This window comes from Cetorhinus maximus, chromosome 10 (assembly GCF_964194155.1).
Source record: "Cetorhinus maximus chromosome 10, sCetMax3.hap1.1, whole genome shotgun sequence".
NCBI classification, from domain to species: domain Eukaryota; kingdom Metazoa; phylum Chordata; class Chondrichthyes; order Lamniformes; family Cetorhinidae; genus Cetorhinus; species Cetorhinus maximus.
The window spans coordinates 56,132,103-56,147,808 of NC_135888.1; the positions used below are offsets into that span (position 1 = coordinate 56,132,103).

Here is a 15,706-nt window from a genome sequence, read left to right on the forward strand (position 1 = left end):
CTCAGAGCTGCCGGCTAATAAGAGGGCTGACAGCAGTGGCCTTGGCTGAGGCTGCAGGAAGAAGAGGGAGCCTCCATGTTGAGGCAACCTCGAAGGCTGGGTAACATTTTTTTTTCCATTGACCATAAGACCATAAGACATAGGAGCAGAAATTAGGCCATTTGGCCCACCGAGTCTTCTCCGCCATTCAATCGTGGCTGATAAGTTTTTCAACCCCATTCTCCCGCCTTCTCCCCATAACCTTTGATCCCCTTACCAATCAAGAACCTATCTATCTCGGTCTTAAATACACTCAATGACCTGGCCTCCATAGCCTTCTGTGGCATTGAATTCCATAGATTTACCACTCTCTGGCTAAAGAAGTTTCTCCTCATCTCTGTTCTAAAAAGTCTTCCCTTTACTCTGAGGCTATGCCCTCGGGTCCTAGTCTCTCCTACTAATGGAAACATCTTCCCCACGTCCACTCTATCCAGGCCTTTCAGTATTCTGTAAGTTTCAATCAAATCCCCCCTCATCCTTCTAAACTCCATCGAGTATAGACCCAGAGTCCTCAAACATTCCTCATATGTTAAGCCTTTCAATCCTGGGATCGTTCTCGTGAACCTCCTCTGGACCCTCTCCAGGGCCAGCACATCCTTCCTGAGATACGGGGCCCAAAATTGCTCACAATATTCTAAATGTGGTCTGACCAGAGCCTTATAAAGCCTCAGCAGCTCATCCCTGCTTTTATATTCTAGTCCTCTCAAAATAAATGCCAACATTGCATTTGCCTTCCTAACTACCGACTCAACCTGCAAGTTAACCTTAAGAGAATCCTGAACTAGGACTCCCAAGTCCCTTTGCACTCCAGATTTCTGAATTCTCTCCCCATTTAGAAAATAGTCTATGCCTCTATTCTTCCTACCAAAGTGCATGACCTCACACTTCCCCACGTTATATTCCATCTGCCACTTCTTTGTCCATTCTCCTAACCTGTCCAAATCCTTCTGCAGCCTCCCCGCCTCCTCAATACTACCTGTCCCTCCATCTATCTTTGTATCATCTGCAAACTTAGCCAGGATGCCCTCAGTTCCTTCATCTTGATCATTAATGTATAAAGTGAAAAGTTGTGGTCCCAACACTGACCCCTGCGGAACTCCACTAGTCACTGGCCGCCATCCTGAGAAGGACCCCCTTATCCCCACTCTCTGCCTCCTGCCAGACAGCCAATCTTCTATCCATGCTAGTACCTTGCCTCTAACAACATGAGCTCTTATCTTACTGAGCAGCCTCCTGTGCGGCACCTTGTCAAAGGCCTTCTGGAAGTCCAAGTAGATAACATCCATTGGCTCTCCTTTGTCTAATCTACTTGTTACCTCCTCAAAGAATTCTAACAGATTTGTCAGGCATGACCTCCCCTTGATGAAACCATGCTGACTTTGCCCTATTTTATCATGCACTTTCAAGTATTCTGAAATCTCATCCTTAATAATGGACTCTAAAATCTTACCAACGACCAACGTCAGGCTAATCGGCCTGTAATTTCCCATCTTTTGCCTCACTCCCTTCTTAAACAGGGGGGTTACATTAGCGATTTTCCAGTCCTCTGGGACCCTCCCTGACTCCAGTGATTCCTGAAAGATCACCACTAACGCCTCCAATATCTCTTCAGCTATCTCCTTCAGAACTCTGGGGTGTAATCCATCTGGCCCAGGTGATTTATCCACCTTCAGACCTTTCAGTTTTCCTAGCACCTTCTCCTTGGTAATGGCCACCATACTCACCTCTGCCCCCTGACTCTCTTGAACCTTGGGGATGTTACTCGTGTCTTCCACCGTGAAGACTGATGCAAAGTACTTATTCAGTTCCTCAGCCATTTCTTTGTTCCCCACTACTACTTCTCCAGCGTCATTTTCCAACTTTTGCCTCTCTCTTACCCTTTATATATCTAAAAAAACTCTTGCAATCTTCTTTTATATTACTGGCTAGTTTACCCTCATATTTAATCTTCTCCCTCCTTATTTCTTTTTTAGTTGTCCTCTGTTGGTCTTTGTAGGCTTCCCAATCCCCTGGTTTCCCACTGCTCTTCGCTGCATTGTATGCTTTCTCTTTAGCTTTTATGCTGTCCCTGACTTCCCTTGTCAGCCATGGTTGCCTCGTCCTCCCTTTAGTATGCTTCTTCTTCCTCGGGTTGAATTTTTGCTGTGTCTCCCAAATTACTCCCAGAAACTCCTGCTATTGCTGTTCCATTGTCTTTCCTGCTAGGCTCATCTCCCAGTCAATTCTGGCCAACTCCTCCCTCATGCCTCTGTAGTTGCCTTTATTCAACTGTAATACCGTTACATCTGATTCCAGCATTGAGTCAGGACCAGGTAGGTAGGCCTGAGCAATCGGAGGGGTGAAGTCTGCAGCAGTGGCATCGGATCTATGGGGTGGCCATTGCCACTGGGGAGGGTCTCTCTGTGGGCCATTAAGGAAGGCCCCCCTGGAGCCAGTTGGGAGGCTGCCATGGCCTGTCTGGCAGTCTCCCCACCATCTCAATGCTGGTTAAATGCCAGGGTGGGAAATGTTTGTTAACTGGGTTGATAGCCTGCTTGCTTCCAGTCAGCAGGCAGCCATGCCTCCGCCATTCCCGCCATTGGGAATATTCTGTAAGGATCTCCTCCCGCTGCTATTTTATGAGGCTGGCCTACAGAGGGATGGCAAAATGCAGCCCATTAACTTGGTTTTTCTCTCCACAGATGCTGCCTGACCTGCTGAGTAAAATATTTTCTGATTTTACCATAGCTCTTGGGTGGGATTTTCCGGCCTCACCTGGAATCAGGATCAGGATCGTCCGGCCCTGCTGAAAGTCAATGGTCTTTCGGCTGGCCCGCCAAATGCCTGGAAGCAGGCCCCACCACGACGGAGCCGGTAAATCCTGGCCCTTGTGATGGGAGTTGGATGCTCAGACTTTGGGGGTGCTTTTTGGACCTCCATTTATCAATGGGGGAAGTCATCTAAGGGGTAAAGCCTATGCTGTTTTGAAAATATTCTCTGTGGAGTCCAACATTTGCTTCATACAGGCAGTGAAAGGGAAAGGTAATTTTAGATAATAGCATAGATTTCAGCATTGATCTACATTGTAAAGGTGACAGTACCAACTACCAAGACAACACACGGCCACAAGATCAGTTTCCAAGGAGGCTCCAGAAAGCAATGCACGTGGCTGTGAGTAAATGGGTGCCCACTTTCTGGCCATGGGTATACCTTGCCCTCATATAGGCTAGAAATCTTTTCCAATACAAAGGGAAGACATGCAATCAGAAACCTCAAATCACAAATGCAACATTTGAGCAACTACTCCTCTGTAATCTCCCAGAACACACAGCTGTTCCTGTCAATATGCTACTTCTGCCTGATACATCAGGCTGAATTTTACCATGGGCTTCGGGACCCAAAGTCGTGGTGAGAAACAGGTCCTGAGCCTGCATTTGCCGGCAGTGGGACCGGCTCAGCAATTTTACCACAGGCGGCCTCCTAGTTTGGTTGGGGGCCGTTTTGCGGGGCAGCTGCCCAATTAAGGATGACAGGCGGATTCCTGATGCTGCCAGGGAATGGTTCATGTATGCTAGAAGCTACATATATTCACACACAGGCCACTGTCCTTTGCAAACAGAAAGAGCATGTCCATGCATTGCTCCTTTGTCAACTAAACAAAAGCTTGGGAGACAGCTACTCCCTGGTGCATGGGTTCATTCCACATGGCAATGCCTTGACCAATCCGAGTCGACCTGCCTGGTTTGAATTTAAACAAAATCTTGGCAGTTAACTGTTCCCTGGTGCATTCTCCATGAAAACGTCTCTACCAGTCAGAGTCCTCTTGCCAACCAATTAGCACCTTCTTCTCATGCAGTATAAATTTTTGTTCCTTTTAGATTTGGTATTCTTGCGAATCTGTCCTGATGAGTGCAAGATGAAAAGCTTTGACAGTATCTCTCTTTTTTCAGCAATACTCAATTTCTGTACTACCTCTTACTTGTCTTGACCAGCTGGACAACAGCAATCGATTTTAATGATACAACAGCACTAATGATTGTGTAATCAGGAGAATCATGGAATGGCAGTGATATCTCAGTAAGTATCTGTTTTAAGCAAATATCAAAATTCTATTGCCTGACAAACTATGCTCTTTAATAGTGGATCACCATACTTCAGACCTTCTATCTAGTGATCAGCAGTTGTTCTTCCTGTAACATTTAATTAATTGTGTCCCTCGCACAAGTTCTTTTAACTGCTAGATAGAATTATGCAATATTTTTTTTATAATTCCTATTCCCTGTTTGAGCAAAGGCTTAATGTTCAATAATAAACCTCTTCAAAATGAATGCTTAATGTGACTAGAGAGAGTAATTCAGGGACAAATTTGTGAAAATGAAATATGGGTCAGTGTGAATGATACAGCTTCCTGCAGTTCGTAAAGGGCCTGTAGTTTCACAGAGCTGTTTATCCTGCTGTTGCCCAGCTTCTACCCTGTGCCTAATGAGATTTTTGGATTTTCTAATTTAGCCATTACAGCTTATTCAAATTTATTCGGTTCTTCATCCCCTTTTCAGACACAGTGCATTAAAATGCTCACCAATCATCGGTTAGCATGGCAGGAACTCACGCAGAGTCTTTTACCTTCTCTAAGTTACCACCTGTTCTTCATTTCTTTATTTTTACCCTGTTTGAGATAAAGTCTTCCAAAAAATTCAAGGCCCTATTTTAAATGTACCCTCTTTGTTTGTCACTCAGGCATCAAGGAATAATCTTCGGAACTGCGAATGGACGCAAGGCACGAGCCTGCTCCAAATTTAGCACACATTATGGAATTCTTTCATTCTGATGTATTGGGACTTAGCAGGGACTGAGAGACATTGGGCTACTTCTTGCTGCAGTAGGCCATCTTACTCTCATTCTTCCACTCCAAATTCCTTCGCCCTTGCAACTTCCAGGAAGTGCAGGCACCTGAGTAAACAATGGGGCCAATGGCATATCTCCTTAACCAATAACATTTAAGGATTGAGAAAGAAACAGGAAGGACAAAGAAGGATGATGAATTAGAATCAAGTCAGGTACAGAAAGAGAAATAAAAAGAGAGAAAGACTGGATTGAGAGAGAAAATAGGTGAGAAAGGAAAAGTAAGAAAAAATCAAAATATTTTAAATTTTCAGTTTTTTAAATTTCTAAGAAGAATTTCCTGCATGCAGGAATGAGACTGAGCTGTTTAAATTGTTCCCATTCTGGGCTGGCATTGCATTAATGATTATCAGGTCAGTAAAAGGGCATTTACGCTATTGATTTACGTCATTGAGCCCCAATTTTCTTTGGCAAGTTTAATTGGCAATTAATGTGCAAATCCAAATGAAAGGAAGATGTAAGGACAAGATTCTGTTTGTGTGAAACAAACAGCAGAGCAGCATAAATCAACCTGCAAGTTCTGGAGATTCCAGCAAGTTTGGGGGGGACTCGAAACTTGTGCTGTACCTCTTCATTGACTGAACTGGTTGGCCAATTTGTGCATTAATAATGGTGTGGGCCATTAACACTCCATTATTTTCCAGGAAGATTTGCTCCTTTATTGGGGCAGAGTACAAGCAGCTTCATTCTGTATTTAACTACACCATAGCCAAGCTAGGAGCACTTGGTGCTGTCACTAGGTGCTGTGCTTGAAACTGAAAGCTTCCCATTGTTGTTATTACATTTCTGTTTTTTGCACCAATTGCCTAAGTGAGGCAATTTAAGAAATTTCTTTGACTTTCAAGCCTTCTGCAACACACCTTCCCAACTAGGACATATTGCACAGTCCCTTCCATCACCAAGGAGTCAAAATTCTGGAACTCCCTACCTAACAGCATTGTGGGAACACCTTCACCACATGGGCTACATGGTTTAGTGAATCAGCATTGTGAGTTTAATATATTTCAACCTATGTTCCACCATGAATAATCTCTTGTGACAAACTCAATCCTAGCACATAGACATTAACCTGACTGGATAACATGGAGTCCATTCCTTCTATGTACTGCTCAATCTACTAATCAGATGAGGGACTATTCTCTGAATACTACTCTGTTCATAACAGAAAACTTCATTTTTTAAATAGCAACACTATCAAGTTGCTTTCTGTCAGCCTTTCCTACCTGTTGCTTAATGTCTTGGTACTAGAGGTGAGATTCATACTGAGTCAACCCTCAACTGAAGCTTTGGCCTTACAGACTTTGAACGTTACTAACAAGGCCGGCATTTATTGCCTATTGCCAGTTACTCTAGAGAAGGTGAGATTTCTTCTTGAACCACTGCAGCCTGTATGGTGAAGATATTCCGCAACGCTGTTACGTAGCAAGTTCCAGGATTTTGACCCAGTGGAAATGAAGGAATAGCGATATATATCCAAGTTGGGATGGTGTGTTACTGGGAGGGGAACTTGGAAGCAATGCACCTGCCATCACTATCCTTCAAAGTAGTAAAGACTGCCAAAGTAATCCCTTAACTCAAGAGTGTTCAAGCTTTTTATCTTCTTCAGCTGTTAATTATGGAGCCTTGCAGACATTATGTAAAATTTAAATCAATGAACCAGTTAATTTGTATCTATCTTAATTTTGCAGCTACTAGTTAATCTTAGATTTTGCATTTCCACCATTGAGGCAATGGAGCAAAGAACAGCCTGTTCCAAACTTCAAGTCCCACAGATTCAAATAGGACAAAGCAATTAATAAAAAGAAAGACTTGCATTTATATAGTGCTTTTTATGACCTCGGGACCTCCTACAACCAATGAGGTATTTGAAGTGCTGTCACTGTGGTAATATAGGAAACATGGCAGCCTATTTATGCACAGTAAGGCTCTGAAACAACAATGTGATAATGAGCAGATAATCTGTTTTTTGGTGTTGCTTGAGGGATAAATATTGGCTAAGACACCAGGGAGAACTCCCTTGTTCTTCTTCGGAATAATGCCGCAGGAACTTTTACGTCCACCTAAGAGGGCACACAGGGCCTAGGTTTAATGTCTTATCCTAATGATGCTGTCTTCAACAATAAGAGACGTAACTGGTGGAAATAGAGATGAATCATCATACGCCAGATTGTTTTCCAGTTAGTGGAATGAGAAAATGGTTTGCCCCAAGGATCTGTGCTCGCCCCTCTATTGTTTTTTTTCATTTAGATGGACATTGGCAAAAGGAGGAGTAATATCAAAGATGGAAGAATGTTTGTCTTTTAACACAGCGGATTTTCAGGATGCTAATGCTTCAACATATATGACTATTGAGCCAGACCATAACATAATTTCAAAAGGCATTGGAGAACAATTTGAAATTAACATATAAACAGATTCAGGGAAAGGCAGGGAAATAGGACTAAGTAGTTCTAACTGAACAGCTAGCACTCAAATAGGCTGGATGGGCTATCTTCCAAACCACCAGCCTCCAAATTCAACACATCACCTGCCTCTATTTCCACCAGTTCTAGCATGACACCACCACCAAACACATCTTTCCCTCCCCTTTCGGCATTCTGAAGGGACCATTCCCTCCACGATACTCTGGTCCACTCCTCAATCACCTGCAACAGCCATTTCCCTTCTCATGGCACCTTTCCATGCAGGTGCAGGAAATGCAACACCTGCCCTTTTACCTTCTCCCTTCCCACGGTTTAGGGCTTCAAACACTCCTTCCAGGTGAAGCAGCGATTTACTTGAACTTCTTTCAAGTTAGTCTACTTGGTTGCTCACCATATAGGGGAGACCAAGTGCTGACTGGGTGACCGCTTATGGAAGGACACCTCATTCAGTCGGCAAGCATGACCATGAGCTTCCAGTCACCTGTCATTTTAATTCGCCAACTTGCTCCCTCTTTGACCTTTCTGTCCTCAGCCTGCTACACCATTCCAATGGAGCTCAATGTAAGCTTGAGGACCAACATTTCATCTTTCGATTTACATCCGTCTGGGTACAAAACATTGGGTGGAATCACCCCCAATTTGCACCAAGTAAGTAGTGGGCAGGAGAAAGGATGTTTTACCTGCTGGCCGCAATGGCGGCTTTTCACGCCGTATCATCCCATTCCCGCCTCATTAATTATGCAGCCACAAGAAACAAGCTGTCTCTTTGGCCTCCGATTTGCCTGCCATGCCATTACTTTGCTGCTTCCTCACACAAGGCGCCATATTTAAACTGCAGCTGCATGCACACTTCTCAATGCTTGCAGCCCAGGAGGGCACTGATGAAAACATGGCTCCTAAAGCCAAGAAGAGTGCAGCCCCTCGTTCAGTGAAGCACCCCTGGGGCGCCTTCTGAACACCATGGAGGCCCGCTGCGATGTCCTCTATGCACGCTCTGGCCGCAGGAGGCCATCAGTATCACCACTTTGACATTTTGAGGTGGTGGCAGAGGTGGTCATTGTCAATGCTGTACACAAGAGGTTGGCCATCCAGTGCAGAAAATGGATGAATGATCTTATTTGTGCAGCCAGGGTAAGGCAATTATCTCATCACTCTAAACTCTCACATTCACAAGCCCATCACACATTCACTGGCACCTCAGTCACTGCCAGCTCAAGGGATACCACCACCCATTCTCTCATACATACCCTCACATGTCCATCTGGCCTCATCTCCTCTTGAGACTGCTGCCTCAGCCCTCACCATTTTGTGGTCACTTACACAGATCAACATGTGCCCCCCACCACACACCCTGGGATACTCTGCTTCCCCAGTACAGCCCCCACCCCTGCTGCCTCTTCCCTTGCCTGAGGCCACTTCTCCTCCTTCCCCAAGCAAGCTTTAGCCCTGAAACATTAACTCTGTTTTTCTCTCCAAGATGCTGCCTGACCTGCTGAGTATTTTCAACCTTTTCTGTTTTTATTTCAGGTATCTGGTATCAGCAATACTTTGCTTTTGTTTTAGCCGATGGCAAGGGCTGTCCCCTCACGATTTTGAGGTTATGCAGCATGTAGAGGACAAACAGGCATCTTGACAGCTGCTCTGCCAAGTGTTGCAGAGCTCCTCCAGAGCAGTCCAGCCAGCATTACAGTAGTATGTCAAAGGTTTGCTCTATCATATTTCACAGTGTGGCTTTCATTGTACGCATGTTGCACACGTGTGTGTGTGGGTCACACACCGGAGAATCGTGTTGTCGATGGATAGTCATTATTGCCCAGTAGCCACCCTCTGGTTTGTCATGACAGCTCAAATGCCTGCTGGCACAGTGGACTGCCTCAGAATGATGGCATCATGGCTGCTGCCAGGATATTGGGCATCGTTCTGTATGATTCACTGCCTATGGTCACATGTTGAGGAAACAGAATCCCTTTTGGTTCTGGTAAAGAGCAGAGTTGACATGAGGCGTCGCAAAGCTGGGTGTGTGCAGTCAATGTCACCCTGCAATGGTTGTCTCTGGTAAGAGAATGAAATGTAGCTAGCTCTCATTGAACAGGAAGTTTCTGTGATCTACCTTATGCAACAGTGGACTGTAAACTCTGAAATGTTGAAAATCTCTCCAGCTCCAGCCTGGAAGGAGTCAGATGCTTAAATCTCATGGCCATGGTCAACTTCAAAGCCACTGGCAATCTTGTCCTTGCCATGCTGTGAGAGTAGAGTGGTGGCTGCAACAGGTGGCAGGTTTCAGTGAGGACATTCTTAGTGAAGCACAGACATCTGACACATTGTTCTTTGCTGAGGTTCAGGTAGGGGAATTTCTGTCTGAACACCCTGGATGGATATGGCCTCCTGGTAAGAGCCCTTCTCCCCTTTCCTCATCCAGCAGCTTGCCCTGCTCTGTGGGGCCTCTGTCCATTCACCCAGTCATATTACATTTCAAGAGGAATACCTACTAGTGCATCATATTTAGGGACAACTGGTTTGTGCAGAATCCTTGAAGCCAGCAAAAAGTCCTGCAGCACCAGCCACACCATTCCCTGTAGACCTTAGCACCTAGAAACAACTGTAGAAAGGCCAATCACTTGTAGAACTGTAGCATCAGTCAGAAGAAACCAACCAACAACTATACTGAAAGTAGTTGATGATCACTTTAAATAGTGTTGGTGGGGATGGAGTCCTTACTACTGACAAATGTGTGTTAGGTTCAGAGAAGGCGTAAGCTGGAATGTAGAACTCCAAAGTGGCACTGTTGATGTCAAATCAGCGTAAAGGGCACATGTAGACTTCAAAAACTAGGCGCTAATGAGTTCAAGCTCTTTTCAACTCGCAAAATTTGCAGAAGTCAGAAAGTTTTTTTTTATTAAGGAAACTAGACTAAATAAAAGGACATGACTGATGAACATTTATTGGGTAAATCACTTTCTCTTTAGTCCTGGAACAGCCATGTCCCTTTGACATCACAACAATGTCACATGCAAGTGTTGTATAAACGCATGATGTGTTCCATTATAATTTACAATATTACATTTTCACCACTTCAACACCAATTGGAAAATTGTGGTTTAATTCTGCCCCGTGGAAATTAGCAAACTTGTATAATGACATTATTGTTTGCCTTCCGAAACACAATGCAGTGAAATTAGGCGGATGAGCTCTCGAGGAACACAATGTTTCCAGGAGAAAGGAAAATAATTTTTCCACAACAAGCTCTCATAATGGAAACCTTCTGTCGGGATAGTATTGTGGCTCTCAGGTGTTGTGGCTTGAGTACCTGACCTTCTCCCTTTCTATATAGGGGGTGGGGATTAAGGAGGGTCACAAGTGTATTCAACCTGTGCAGAATTCAGGGGAAGGCTGCCAAGCCCGCTGCCACGCTGCTTTTCAAGTGAGCAGATTGCCCATACATTTTAGCAACTGCATGGTCTTCATTTCTATTGAAATTAACAGATTGGAAATATAGTGTGGTTTCTAATACAGGCAGCCTATCCACAATGCCAGTTATACAGATAAAAGCAAAATACTGCAGAAATTTGAAACAAAAACAGAAAATGCTGGAAAAACTCAGCAGATCTGGCAGCACCCGTGAGAGAGAAACAGAGTTAACATTTCGAGTCTGTATGACTCTTCTTCAGTTATACAGATGGTGGAGATTTGACAATCTACTCCTAGTAAGATCAGGATTCAGTGTAAAGTTGTTAAATATGGGAAAGGTTAGGATGAGCTTGGGCACAATGGAAGGTTTTGCAGTCTGCCCAACTAACAGCTATTTCTGATTACACTTTGACTGTAACTTTATTTTAAGTGAATGGTATTTGGATGACACAAGTTGGTAATTGACTCCTTTACCTCACAGCCCCACAGTCTGACACTGGGCCAAACAGGTCAGAAAGGTCCAGTTTCAAGCCCTGGTCTGAGCTGAAAAACCAGTTATGGTTTTTAATTTAGGCTGTTCAGCGGGCTAGTCAGAAAACACTTCTTCACAGAGTGGTGGAAATCTGGAACTCCCTTCCCCAAAAAGCTGTTAAGGCTTGGGGTCAATTGAAAATTTCAAAATTGAGGTTGATGATTCTTGTTAAGCAAGGGTTTTAAGGGTTATGGAACTAGAGCAGGTAGATGTAGGTAAGTTCATTATGTGGTACCCTCTTTTAAACTTGTTTCGAACATTCGTTAGACCACATTTGGAGCACTGAGTGCAGTTCTGGTCACCATATCATAAAAAGGACATAAGGCCCCTGGAGAATATTCACAAGGATGATACCAGAAATGCGAGATTATACTTCTACTTTCACGAAAGACAGGGTCATTTTCTCTTGAAAAGAGAAGCCTGAGGGGTGACCTGATAGAAGTCTTTAAAATTATGAAACATTTTGATAGAGTAGATAAAGAGAGAATGGCCCGTAACTTCTTATGGCTTGGCAATTGTGTCGGTTTGTCACTCCACTCCTAGTTTCTTACCTTAAGATGAAGCCTTTCCTATCTCTCCCGATCTTCCGACTCAAGCTGGGCATCTTGCCACTCCAGTGGTGCGGGTTCCTGAGGCCTACAGTCTAAGGCAGCTCATTCGAAGGTAAGTAAGCCATACACATTTTCATGGCGCTCTAGCTACCATAAACCAGGTAAGTTTAAAGGTCCAGCCATTTGGGCAAGCTAGGGTGAAGGTAACTGTACAAGGTAAAGGGTAGGATTTGGAGTGGGGTGGGTGGCAGGTCAGGTTGGGCCAGGGAGAGAGGGCAAGGTGGGGGTGCGGTTGGTGGAGCCAGGTCAGGTCGGGTTGGGTTGGGCCTGGGAGGTTGGTTTGGGTCAGGTTTTGGGTGGGGGTGGGGGGGGTTGTTGGTTCAGGTCAAGGGTGGGAAAGGTAGCTGGGGGATAGTGGGGGATGGGGAGGAGTCCCATGAGGGGTTGGGGGAGTCCTCTGGGGGTTCAGGGAGGTAGTCAGGAGGAGTCTCATGGGGGGTCAGGGGGATAGTTGGGGGTGGAGAGAGTCCTGTCAGTGGTCAGGGTAGGTCAGTGCTATAGTTATCCAGAAGCCAGAAGTGGTCTTAATTCTAACTTTTTCTGGGTAACTATTGCTCTATGACAGTTGGGAACCATCAGAAGTTTGCCATTTAAATTGCATTATTGGATAGTTTGCAGTGCAGGACAATAGTCCAAAGAAAGTTTAAACTTCTTGGGCAATTGCCATCCAGCTTACCTGGGAACCGAAAGGGTTCAAGGTGGAGGATAGTGGTGAGGAGGGTTCCCCAGCATATCTTTGGGTTACCACCCAGGTACACTGCCCAGAGCAGGGAAGTTACGGCCCAAAGTTTCCACTTGTGGGGAAGAGCGTAATTACAAATCATCACTATAAAATAGTCACCAAGAAATTACTGGCACTGGTGGTCACCCATTCCCCCTCTGCAGGATGAGCACACCTAAAAACTGCTATCTACAAAACTCTCAGTCTCGCAGATACACTGCAGTAGTGCCAGCTGCGGCTCAAGCCCTGAATTGTGGAGCTCAAGCTGCTCCAGTTGACGACACTTCTTGCCCCATACAGTTGTCTAGACACAAGAAGCGTCCTGGAGTTTCCACATGGAACAGGATGTCTACTCCACAGGACCGAGATACCCTGCTATGCCACTATTTATTTGACTATTAGCTGAAATAAACTCAAGACTGAAATAAATAAATCCTCATCAATTAAGCTGCTTCCCTTGTGCTGACGTCATTTATAACCGTCACTGAAGGTGGGTGGAGGTAATATTTTTTCCCCTTGTTGTTCGTCTCTTTGTCCGTAAACAATGTATCTCAAAAACTAATTGACTGATTTCAATGAAACTGTTATAATTTCAACGAAACCTGGTATACAGATAGAATATGGCCCAAGGAATAACTGATTAGTTTTTGGTGAAGATGCAGATCTCAATCCGGATCCTGGAATTTTTTAAAAGGTTCCATTAAGACTGGGAGATAGGACGAATTGACTTTTTTTTAAAGAATGTTGTGTTGTTTTATTTAGAATATTGTTGATAGTTTTAGAATGTCATAGATTGTCTCAGCTGCTGTGGTGGAAGTTCTCACAGCTGTCAAAACATGAGCTGAGTTCTCAGAGCAGGTTGTTGGATGTGGATTGGCCTGAAGACTCTTCGGTGAGATGGAAGCTCTCAATAAAAAGATTTATTTTTTCAGCTTTGTAGTTATGGGCACCAATCAGGCAGGGAAAAGCCTGAAGTAAGAGCTGCATAATTGTAATAAAGTTTAGTTAACACAGACTGGCATAAGTATGTGCTCTACTGAGTGCCCACTTCACTTTTTATCTATAAAACCCAGATTTTAATTTACTGAAAAACTCAGAACCCTTTAGTGTTACTCACACACTCAAAAACATGTGTATATATATATATATATATACATATATACTGGATAGTGACCGGATGTATAAAAGCCCTGTTTGGGTTTCACCACCGCCAACCCAGGAATGCCCTAGGCCATTGCAGCATCCTTACCACCAGTCCAGCCAAGATCAGCTCGCTCAACACAGGTGGGAATCAAAGCTGGGGCCCTCCTAGTCTGTATGATTCAGATTCCGCACTTGAGAAATACATTTATCAACCAAACCATCAAAGCAGAGGCTGTTATTCATCAATGGATAAAATTTTAGAAAGAGATATCAACTGTAAGTTGTAAACAGAGATCAGCGCAAATTAAGATCTTTTAATATTAGCTGTACTTTTAAAGAATTTGTTAACGTTTAACATCCCTTCATTAGGGATGTGATTATAAAATAATAACACGGCAATTACAACACTCATTCACAGCAATACTTTTGCTATCACCCATCATTTAATCTTAATTACAAGTTATTCATTTGTAATTATGTGGAACTGCAATGAAAGTATATGGAATAACCAAGGAATTACTATCAATTAGTATTTTAATTATAAAGCTATTACTTGATAATTGGAAATGTTCTTACTATCCTAAAGACAAATCATTAAACCCATTTTCTTGATTGGTCATTTTACTCCAGTTATTTTCTGTTCTCTCCTGATGGTACCCATTCCTTGCTGCAATATGATTAGATTCCACAACATTGGTCACTTTCTGGCATCTTATCTAAATGGTCATTCTTGGTAATGCTAGGAGAAGTGCCCACCAGCAGACTATTCGGTTAAGTAAGGCATCATGGTTAAGCCTGGTTTGCATACTGTGGGTCAGAGGTCACTGGAAAGCAATCAAAGGAGGACATTGCTGGATGATTACCCTTGGCTTCTCCCCGGCACCCCACCCCACCAAGCAGATTAATGTTACCAATTGTAATACTCCACCTGAGTTGGCACAGAATGAGAATCAAGCCTAGGACCTTCTGGCGCAAACAGCTTGGGGTTGAGAAACTTATCAGCCGTGATTGAATGGCGGAGCAGACTCGATGGGCCGAATGGCCTAATTTCTGCTCCTATGTCTTATGGTCTTATGGTGGAGCCATTACTCACTGCGGCAGAAGACCTGGCTCTTGAGATTTGTCAATCCTGTTGTGAAATCAGTTGCTAATACTTATGTAACAATAGCTCCCTCCTAGCTCCTTTCTTTATGAGCCATTCCCTCATCATCACCACCACCTACGATGGGCAACTGAAATCAGTGACTCACCCAACGGAGAACCACAAGCCTTAAATCATAAGCCACCACCCCTCATCACTTCCAAACCAATCCCCTACACCCCAGTGGGGTGGGAAATGTTTTTACTGACCAGTGCCGAGTTGTCTTTTCTGTGTTCCTTCAACTTCTTTGCCAGACGCTTTTTCTTCTTGTGAAGGGGCTTAGACTCCAGAATCATTTCCTCGAGTTCAAATGTAGGGTCACAGTTTAGTTGTCCTTTCTACAAACAAAGTAAAATAAATATATCAGAGAAACACGGGCTGGCAGATCAACGGACTCATAAAGCTCATAAACTCATAAAACATGTCTGCATTTTACCCCAGTTTTCACCCCTTCCGCTTAAACTCTGGCTTGCACTGGGATTTGTCCCAAAGAGACTTGGCCTAACAGACAGACAATAATGGACAATACAACTCTGATGCCATCTGCTTCACAATTTACACTGTACACTCCCTGCCTCACCTGAAAGCCATGGAAATTCCCAGGAGCTGTGAATGAATAAACCAGATAAAATCCCAGACCAATTATGGAAGGAAAAATCTCAAAAATCCCTTTCTAATCCAGTTTAAATGATCAAGACTAGCCTGCGACCATGCTGGCCCTCAGTAATGTTACATGTTACCTTTTATATAAGGCGATTTCCACCCCAGTCAGGAACTGGTTCAACTCTCACTTGAACTAACTGTGAG

At 44.0% G+C, this 15,706-nt stretch overlaps 1 protein-coding gene across 1 annotated transcript in view; it reads right to left on the minus strand.

Annotated features, from left to right (window-relative positions):
* The window catches only part of LOC144685712 (serine/threonine-protein kinase 32A-like), a 157,337-nt gene that overhangs the window by 35,582 nt on the left and 106,049 nt on the right, over positions 1 to 15,706 (minus strand). The window contains exon 8 of the mRNA XM_078550520.1: positions 15,109 to 15,237. Coding sequence (XP_078406646.1) covers positions 15,109 to 15,237 — 129 coding nt within the window. The remainder of the gene's footprint in view (positions 1 to 15,108; positions 15,238 to 15,706) is intronic.